Below are 10,729 nucleotides of genomic sequence, written 5' to 3' on the forward strand. Positions count from 1 at the left end.
CCTGTTCCAGCTCGGGTCACGGTTCTGGCTCTCCGGCATGGGTTTCCGAGTGGCTTTCATCCACTCGCCGTATTCAACCTCCTCGGGGCTGTGAACCCCATCGCCGCACTCCTCCATGGAGTGGCCTAGGACGCCACAGACTTCGCAGAAGAAGCCTATCTTCTCATATTTTACTGGCAAGAGAATTCGCCCTTCCCCCTTGATGTTCAATGGGGCAAAACGCACCAAGGGATCAGCTAGTTTAATCTTTGCCCGGACCCTAACATAGTTGCCTTCAAAAACTCGGTTAGGGTTCATCTCCACGCTCTTCACTTGGCCTATGCGACGAGCCAGTTGGTCTACAATAATCTCCTTCCTGTAGAGCTCCGGGGTATCATGAATCTGCACCCACACATGGACTCGGTCGAGCTGAACTAAATCTGGTTTCCCTTTGCCATCGTACTCTTCAATTGCAACCATAAGTCCCCTATAGATCCACGGACCCTGGTGCATAACTCTGTTCCAATCACCTAGGCAGAAAAGTTGGATGATGAAAAGATTGTTATCTGCCTCGCGGATCTCTGGCTCGTTGGCAAGTCTCCATGCGAAAATCATTGTGTTCTTGAAGGACTCGACACTGAAGTACTTCGTCGTGTTTACCCTCGCAACAGCTAGCCACCGGGCATCCTTCGACAATTCTGCGATTTCCTCATCGCCAACGATCACGTCATCCAACTCCGTCTCCTTCAGCTTCATGTTCCTCATCGCCGCTTCCAGGTCGATCGGAGTCTTCCCCTTCCTTCTACTTGAACTAGTACTCCCCCCTCCATTGGAAGAAGTCGCCCCTGCCATGGCTGCAGTTAAACCCTAGATTGCCGCACCGCACCGAGGCCGGGTGGAAGGACAAGGCCGACCCCTTGATCAGCCCAAGCGCTGGCGTGGGATGGGTGGAATGCGCAGGCAGGTTATCGGAAACCTCGACGGCGACGGACGACGCCGGAGTAGGTAAGCCCTAGTCGCCGCGGCGGCTAGGGTAGGGTTTTTTCTTATCACCACGGAGTTTTTTTTTCTTCTGGTTTTGCCGTTGCTACGTTCTTTTTGTCGGAGTATTACGTGGAGGTGGTCCAGACTCCCGCAAAGCGCCCCAGCCTGACAGTTTGCCTTTGGTTTACAAAAAAACAAACGTCCGGACAGTATGCAGACCGATAAGGTACCACGTTGGATGACATTAATTGGTCCGGACCGTCCGACCCAAACGATTCAGAGTTGTTTGAACTTTGAAGAAGCCCTTAATGTGTATGGCCCTACGGTTGGACGCGTATAGAGCAAGTTAGGTGATGATTTAGAGACACTTTAAGAAGTGCCAACTGTCAACCACTCACAATAATACTCCACGCCAACTGTAAACAAGCGTGGTTGGATAAGAAGATCTATACTACCACCGACAGAGGCAGCCTCGGCAAGAAGCAGAGCAGAGAGCGATGGCCGCGGCTGCGGGGAGCGGCGGCATGGTGAAGCACCTCGTCCTCGCGCGGTTCAAGGAGGAGGCGATGCCGGAGGCGCTGGACCAGCTCATCCGCCGCTACGGCGGCCTCGTCCACGCCGTCCCCTCCATGAAGGCATTCCACTGGTGAATATATATATATCCTCCCAGTCAATCCTTGCATTGCATACTGTCGTACATCTCTCCTGCCTCGCCCCATTGGTCAGCTGTTGTTCTTGTTGCGCACAGTAGCTGTTGTTCTGGGCTGTGATTCTTCCATATGCATGCGGCCATTAGTTTGGAAGCCATTTGATTAGTTTTATAGAATGGATTCAAGTAGCAAAGGAGGTGCTTTTCTTGGATCCAATGGGGGAACCGGTGTAGTCAGATCAGTTGAGTCAAACTAATTAACAAGAAAATTTAATTCAGCTAATATATGGATCTCAACGAGAAAGCCGTTGCTATAGATAGTTTACCAACCTCATTTCTGCTCAAACAACTTCTTTAACCTTAGGTGCGCAATGTGTGATCCCCATGAACTTCTTTTTGAAATTAGTAATTGTACTACAAACGAAACTGCTCTACAGACATGGCATCTTGAACATTCAACTTCATGTGGTTTAGCTTATGATGTTATTATTTACAGTATAAACTTTACACTGTCATATTTATCAATTCTGCAATAAGAATAAATTGAAACACCCCTTGACAATGTCGGAAAAACTCGTATCTGCCGGTTAATATGCCCTCAATGTATCCATTGCTGAAATCGTGTCGACCTTGAAAACGAGTTACCACTCGCGGGACATTCACAAGTTTCAACTCGTGTTCAATTTTTTTTTCAAAGTTTATATGTCAATTGTTTATTCTTTGTTTGGTATTCTGGGGAACCGATGTGACCGTGCTAGACACGCACGAGGGTTTCACGCACGTCTTCGAGTCCACTTTTGAAAATACAAAGGGAGTCAAGGAGTACATTGCACACCCATCACATGTAGAGTTTGTAGATGAATTCCTGGCTTTGGCAGAGAAAATGCTCATAATGGACTATAAGCCGGCAGCTACCAATTAGTGATTTCGGCAAAGTGAGACTCTCGGAGCTTCTGTTCTCGCCCTCGGTGATAATTTATTGTGTTTGTGTTTGCTTTTTATTTTCACTTGGTAGTCAAAAGTTATGTACCTTGTGCAAAATAAATCCATTGAGAATGAGTACCTTGTGCAAAGTGAGACTCTCGGACCTTCATAAATATTTGAAATAATTTCTGCATTTTGATTTTCTGTAGCACTTAATTATCAAAGCGGCAATTGTAACGAGTGGACGTCCTCACGCACAATCGACGTGTGATAGAATCTGCATCGCACTGGTACCCCGTCTTGTGGTACTCCCTCTGTTCCATAATGTCGTCAAGATCAGCATCAAGTGAAGAACTTCTTGCTTGAAGGTGCGGTAGAGGGCTGAATCAGAGCCAATTAGGGTTCGGGCTGCTCCCAATCTACACGCCAACGAAAAAATTACTGATTTCCTCGTCGAAGAAGGCGGACATCGAGGTGGTCGCAGCCAACTCGACGAGCCCCCTCATAAAAGGCGTTGAGGTCAAAACTACAAACATGCAACCCCAGAAGCGGGTAGAACAAGGCGTGCAACATGGCTTCCTTGGTGTCGTGGCCCGTGGCGGCGACCCCGTCGACGAGGAGCAAGGGGATGCGACCCCACGATACTATTACAGTGGTGTCACGTAGGTCCTTAAACTATTTCTTCCCTGTTTACTACTCCCTCCGTCCCATAATATAAGAGCGTGCGGGGATGGAGTGAGTAAGATTTACTGTAATAGACTACTATCAACGAGCTATTTTTCTTGGATCCAACAGGGGAACCAGTGTATTCCGATCAGTAAACTCAAACTAACATGTAAATGTAATTCAGCTAATGGATCTCAAGAAGAAAGTTGGTGCTATAATTCACCAACCCCAGCTCTCCTCTAATAACTTCTTGAGACCCAGGGTGTGCAATGTGATCCCCATGATCTTCTTTCTTAGGTAATATATCGCAAATATCTTGACATGGCATCTTGCACATTTAGCTTATCATGTTCCTATTTACAATATGAAGTTTACACGGTGACATTTTATTCATTCCGCAGTAAGAATGAACTGAAACATCTTTTGACAGTCAGTGTCAGAACAACTCATACCGTTTGACGTATCCATTGTTTAAATCGTACCGACCATGAAAATGAGTTACTGCTCGTGGGACAAACAACTAACAAGAAAATTTAATTCAGCTAATGGATCTCAAGGACAAGGACGTTGCTATAGTTTACCAACCTGGCAACCTCAGCTCTGCTCAAACAACTTCTTTAACCTTAGGTGCCCAATGTGTGATCCCCATGAACTTCTTTTCTCAATTAGAGTAGTACAATTCCTGCAAAAAATAAATAGTATAGTACTACAAATGTCATGTGGTGGCATCTTGAACATTCAATGTCATGTGGTTTAGCTTATCATGTTATAATTTACAGTATAAACTTTACGCGGTCATATTTATTAATTGTGCAATAATAATAAATTGAAAAACCCCTTGACACTGTCAGTAAAACTCGTATCTGCCGGTTAATATGCCCTCAATGTATCCATTATTGAAGTTGTGTCGACCATGAAAACGAGTTACCGCTCATGGGACATTCACAAGTTTCAACTTGTTTTCTATTTTTTTCTCAAAGTTCATATGTCAATTGTTTATTCTTTATTTGGTATTCAGGGGAACCGATGTGACCGTGCTAGACACGCACGAAGGGTTCACGCACGTCTTCGAGTCCACTTTTGAAAGCGCAGAGGGAGTCAAGGAATACATTGCACACCCATCACATGTAGAGTTTGTAGATGAATTCTTGGCTTTGGCGGAGAAGATGCTCATAATGGATTACAAGCCGGCAGCTACCAATTAGTAATGATTTCGGCGAAGTGTTGCCCTGCCAGCTTCTTTTGTCGCCCTTGGTGATATTTTGTTTGTGTTTGAAATTCATTTGGTATTTATAAGTTACTCATATGTACCTTCTGCTAAATAATCTGGCCGGCATGTTTAATATCACTTGAGAGTGACTGTTGAACTTAGTGTAATTGTTTCCTTTTTGCAGGATACAATTTGGTGCTACTATAGTTTGAATATTATTTCCTAAAGTTTAAAATAAGTTAGGCTTTCCGATTGTTCGTAGCGCTTACGACTATTAAAAATCTTGCACGGGCTCTGTTTTCCTTTAGAATCAACATTTTCCGTTTCGTTCAAGCATCAGTGACGTGTGTTTAATGTTAACCACCAGAAATTACATATACTTTAGTACGAACATGTGGTGCACTCCTCTTCTACAAACACTAGTGCAGAACCGGGCTGTATTACCGGTTCATAAGGCCCTTTAGTGCCGGCACTAAAGGGTGGAGACTAAAGCCCCCCCTCCCCTTAGTACCGGTGCAGTACGAACCGCCACTAAAGGGCCACCACGTGGCACGAGCTAGCGCCCGGGGCGGGGAGACCTTCAGTTCCGGTTGGTAACACCAACCGGTACTAAAGTTTTTTTTGAAATAAAGCAAAAATAGCCCACCTACTGGGCCGACATGGCCTGCATACGACTAGAAACTCAACCTCTAGTTGGGCCAGGATGCAGACACGTATGGCCCAGTAGGCCCCATAGGGCAGAAGACTCGCAATAGGCCCACAAAGGCCTGCTTAGAGAGGAGCTCTACACGGTAGCCGCGGCGGGGCATATAAAGCGGTGCGAGCTCCTCTCAACTAGCAAGGTGGGACTAAACATTGTGCACTGCAGGTGGCAGCACACCCCTTTTGTACCGGTTGGTGGCACGAACCCGTACTAAAGGGGGGGTCTTTATTACCGGTTGGAGCCACCAACCCATACTAAAGGCCACCACCTCTTTAGTACCGGTTCATGGCACGAAACGGTACTAAAGGTTCGCCACGAACCGGTACTAATGAGTGCCGCCCGCCTAGCCGTTGGAACCGGCACTAATGATCATGTTCGACGAGATTTTGTACTATATATAGTACAAAAATAATGGGAATAGATAATTCTAAAAAGAAAGAGTTGTCTTAATGATAATGTGCCTACATGATATACATACATTTTTAACGCATGGAGCAAGGAGTGCCCTTGCACGTGTACATGCGCTTAGATCGAAAGTGAGGGTTAATGGGCTATTGACCATATTGCATGTTCCATGCATACACGTGCATATGCATGACAAAACTACCTACGTGCGTACTAGCACATGATCATGACTTGGTACAGCCAGTGCATACGCGCGTGACCTGGCCGGGTTGTACGTGGTCCTAGGACCCGGCGTATATACAGTACATCAAATATGGTTACACCAGCCGGCCGCGTATGCATACGCGAGTATCTCAATACCCATATGCCTGGCCCATGAACTCAGCTTCACACGTTTGGAGAGGAACAGGCCTACCAGCAGCCACGTGAACGAGGGGTGTATCAGGTAATTGGTTTTGTGTGCAGATTTGTACGTCAAGAAGAACCGTCGAAGAGATAAGCATCTCCGCCAGATAGAAAGGATTGGGACGAGCCAAAGCTAAAACATCGGGACGTTTCATCTCCACGCATCCATATCTCCTCCAGTAAAATAGGGAGCAACCGTTCGCGAGGCATCACTCGGCAGCCTACCCCACGGCCTATATATACCCATGCATCAGATCGCAGAGCGAGAGGCGACGCACGAGGAGAGGAGACACACGGAGGCATCGAGAAACACTAGGAGGAGACGCGCCCGTGCGGCAGCGTCGATGGAGTTGGCATCTTGCCGGAGGAGACGTACATAAAAGATGCTGCTGCGGCAGCGCCGAGGCCGATTAGACGACGAGAAGCTGCAGCTAGCGCCCGGGAGGACGACTCGGAAGCTGCCCAATCTTGGCCGGCGCGTCGGGAGTGGCAACGACGCCCTCATCACCCTCTTTCTTTTCTTTGACGTTGTTTTAACAGGGTTCAGGAAGGGCAAGAGAGGGACTCACGCACGACAGGGGAGAGGACGAGGAGGAGATGCGCCCCTGGCGGCAGCATCGGCAAGATCGGGACGGAGATGACGGCTGCGGCGAGTACGGCCGGCGGCTCCGTCGCAACGATGCAAGTATGCATGCAAGAAGACCGGCGAGAGGACACCGCTGCAGCGGACAGTGGCACCTGTCCCAGCCCGACGACCGCGACGGCAACACACACGATGCCGTTGCGTGTCAAGTCAGGCTAGCTCTTCAGAAAGCGTGGAGACATATCGAGATGCATGACACATGCATGCAAGGGCACGTATGATGCTCTTCTCTTCAATGACCCGTTTCTTTTTTTCTTTCTATTCTTAATACACCAGATCGCATCAAGAGAAACGTCAAGGGGAGAGGTACGCATCGACGCACCCCCAGGAGGTGACGGCACGTAGTGGACGCGGGCAAGAGGAGACGCGCCCCAGGCCGGCGGTGGCGCTGGCCACATCCTGAGTTCGGTGACGGGCCGACGACGACGGCGTCGACTCGCAAGGCGTGCACTGCGTGTGCGCTGCCATGAGGCATTTGCAGTGGCGCCGAGCTGGAGGCGTTGTGGCCACAGAGAAGAAGAACACGTTCGCGGCGACAACGGCAACGGGAGCACGTTGCCAACGATCTGACATTGGACGCACCCACAGCGTGCTGGCACCCGGCAAGATGAAGAACGGGCAGCAACACATGCCCTGCTGACTAACTTCTTTTGATCTACATATATACTATATGTTTTCGTCTAGCGGGGGTCAGAGAGAAAACATCAGAAGCAGCACCTGGGGACGGAGGCACGGCCGGAGAGGCAACTCACCATGCACACACACACAGGTCGGGAGCGTTGCCGAAAGCAATGTTCGCATGACCGGACCCCCGTCGGAGATGGAGCCGCCGGACCGGAAGGTGAAGTGGACGTTGCCGGAGATGGTCTTCACCAAGCCAGCGCCACAAAGAACGACGAAGAGGTCATTATCACCACCTGATGTTCGCCTCGTCACGACGGTTCGGCCAAGACGACGACACGGAGCACGCCACGATGCCGCCCACCGTCGAGGTTGCCAGGTCGATGCCCTGGAGGTCGACGCCACGGTGGCCACCCCACTCATCACCGCGCGATGAGGACGACGCGTCACCGGAACTCATCTTCACCAAGCCCGCGCTATGGATGCTGACGCTACCGGGGTCGGTGTCATAGAGGTCGACGCGACGGTGGCCGCCCCCCACTCATCACCGCTCGACGAGGGCGACGCGTCTCCGGAGCTCATCTTCACCAAGCCCGCGCTATGGACGCTGACGCCATGGAGGTCGATGCCCCGGAGGTTGACGCCACGAAGGCCGCCCCCTGCTCATCACCGCTAGACGGTGGACGCCACGGAGATCGTTATCATCACTCGCGACCGCTTTATCACGAGGGTGCCGCGGAGGACGACGATATGGAGCACGCCATGAAGAGCCTGTCGTCGATGTCGTCAAGCCGGCCCCATGGAAGCCGACGACACGGAGGTCGCCGAGATGTCATCCCCTTCATCACGGTGACTCCATGGAGCTCGACGGCACCGAGGGCCTCATCACTCCTCACATCTACTTCATCATGATGAGGCAGCAGAAGACGACGAAGTGGAGCATGCCACGACGTCGCCCGTTGTCGATGTTATCAAGCCGCCGCCATGGCGTGGAGGTCGATGGCACTGAAGTCGCCATCACCGTTCTACGGAGCCCGTGACTGCTTCATCGCACAAGAGAAACATCATCCAAGAAGAAGCACGCTTATCACGCCGTGCGTTCTTCCGTGAAGACGGAGCACTTGCCGGCGGCTCCTTGAGGTGGACGCGTTGAAGACATCGTGCAACCCGTAACATCGCCGAAGCACTCGCCAGCGGTTCTTCGTCGGCACCTACCAGCAACATCGAGCAACGGTGCAGCCAATGTTGTAACGGAAGCAAACAATGCCCTACCTCTGAGCCGACGCCTCGCCGGGTCCACCTTTCCCTCGTCACAGCAGGAGCATCCGGTTCGACGGCCGACTTCCCATCACCGAGAGACCACCTTGTGCCACTAAGTGCCTCTAAACTATCGCTAATGGTGTAGGCGAATTAGTATGCACACTATACCTCATGTGCACGTACATGGGCCATGCATGTACGTGGATGTTGGCTGGATGGCAACGTACGCGTTCATTAGATTCACAAAAAGAAATGCATGGAAGAAGCTACACATGAGCTATCACCCGAAGACGACGCCAATGAAGTGGTTCGACACCATCTACTTCGTCATGCTCGGTGTTGGAGACGCGCAGCACCCCACCTCCTGCTTGTCCACCCCGTCTTACTGTAGAGCTCTGAAGATGAACATGTGAGCACGGCGACGTCCACTCCGCGCCCGGACGCGAAGTGAAGGCTGAGGTCCTACACCACGATGCCATGATTTAGATAGCCTCCTACCCCCGTGTCGCTGCTACCGGCGCCACACTCATTCGGAAGCCGAAGCCGAGCAAGTCGGCGCCGCCCGAGGACAAGGTGCGGCCGCAGGGTGACGCGACTTCAACAACAACACCGTTCCTCTACGATCTCGTGAGACGATGCCTTGACTACACCGACTGCCGTGGACTCGGCGTCTGACCGGGACGAGGTGTCGACCACTCAGACCATGCTGGCGCGAGCAACGCGACGGTTATACACTGACGCCGGTCTCCATCAACAATTACTCCCGCAGGGTGTAGACCCTTGTACACCCCGAGAAGTTACTGGTCGTCGAGAAGTCCGAGCCGAGCGTGATCCATGCTACCCCAACAACAACTCCTCCAACGCCGCCAAGACCGACGAGGCACGACGGCAAGGGCGAGCGTGGCCACCGCAAAGGCTACGCTACACGCGGCACGTGTACCGACGAGGACACGGGCTCTGCCGCCGTCCACACACACATCACCATCATCATGCATGGAGAACGCGAAGCGAAGACGACGAAGACGACCACACAGCTCAATCGGAGGTATCCCGCGGAGCAACCCGAGGGAGTAATTAACCGGGAGCTTTTCGAGGCCCCGGGAACCAGGAGATCACACAATCGCCACAGCCAGCTTGGCCGTGCTAGTAGGCCACGGAGCGCACCCTTTTTTTTTGGGATATTGTAATTTTATTTATCCATTGAGATTAATGAAATACATGTTCCCGTATTTCTTTTTCTTTTGTGTATTATAGTACACTGGCACGCCCGCATACACAGTTTTCTTTCCCCGGCGTCTAAGAGAAACACACTCCCTTCTTCCCTTCTCCCCGGAGTCCTTAGATGTTTTTCTCGTGTCAAACAGATCACATTAGTGCCGGTTCAATTACAAACCGGGACTAATGAGCTTCACATTAGGCCCTTTTTCTAATAGTGGAATCCATTCTCAACATAGATAACACCTCTAGTACACCTTGTTGATGGCCAAATAAGTGTATGGTGAATGTTTATATGAACTTCAGTGCGAAAAGGTTCAGGAATGGAGGCCAAATTTTTCCGTATACTCGTGTGCTCAACATAAAGTAATGGTCCAGACTCGAAAAAACCGCATTGACCAGGACTAACCTCCCTGCCAAATACAACAGATGGGCTTTCTAGCTGGCGAGGTACTTGTCCACCTTGGCGATGAGGGGGCGGAAGTTACCAAGCTTGTTGGTGGAGAGAGGGAGCCCAAGGTAGCTTTGGGGGATCAAGGTGAGCTGGCAAGGATATCATGGTGCTCTTCCTGAGGTTGATTGGCAACCCAATTGCACTCTATAAAAGGTCGAAAGTTTGACTCCGGCAAGACATGACAGATGGGGACCCTTGGATGACGACAAGGGTGTCATCTACCTACTGGATGATGGGGCAAGGCATGTCGTCTCGTAGGGGATGATGCATATGGTCGTCCTGACATTTTTTCTAGATGAGACGCTAGAAGACATCTGCAACGAGGATGAACGAGTAGGGAAAGAGAGGGTCACCTTGCCTACTCCCCCAACGACAGAGCATACACTGCCCTGAATTCCATTAAGTAGGACCACAGATCGATGGGAGGTTAGGATTTGGGAAACCCAACCTATCCACTTGGAGAAACCTCACACATCAAGGGTGTCGAAGAGGACCCCTCATATCGCCTAGTCGAATGCTTTTGCAAAGTCAACTTTGTTGACAAGGGGTGTGAGCAGTTCGTTTGTTGCAGAGCTAGGTGATCCTTGAGGCATAGAAGAAATTTTTCAGAG

General features: G+C 50.6%; 1 protein-coding gene across 2 annotated transcripts; it reads left to right on the top strand.

Annotated features, from left to right (window-relative positions):
- Positions 1-1,385: 1,385 nt before the first annotated feature.
- LOC119361874 (stress-response A/B barrel domain-containing protein HS1-like) lies at positions 1,386-4,573 on the top strand. 2 transcript variants are annotated; one of them, XM_037627032.1, is made up of 2 exons: positions 1,386-1,609; positions 4,221-4,573. In XM_037627032.1, the coding sequence occupies exons 1-2, from the start codon at positions 1,461-1,463 to the stop codon at positions 4,405-4,407; spliced, it is 336 nt and encodes a 111-aa protein (XP_037482929.1). In that variant the 5' UTR covers positions 1,386-1,460; the 3' UTR covers positions 4,408-4,573. The 2 variants fall into 2 exon arrangements, with proteins under 2 accessions (XP_037482929.1, XP_037482930.1); XM_037627033.1 differs by lacking the exon at positions 4,221-4,573 and adding an exon at positions 2,348-2,737.
- Positions 4,574-10,729: the final 6,156 nt, after the last annotated feature.

This window comes from Triticum dicoccoides, chromosome 2B, assembly GCF_002162155.2.
Source record: "Triticum dicoccoides isolate Atlit2015 ecotype Zavitan chromosome 2B, WEW_v2.0, whole genome shotgun sequence".
NCBI lineage: Eukaryota > Viridiplantae > Streptophyta > Magnoliopsida > Poales > Poaceae > Triticum > Triticum dicoccoides.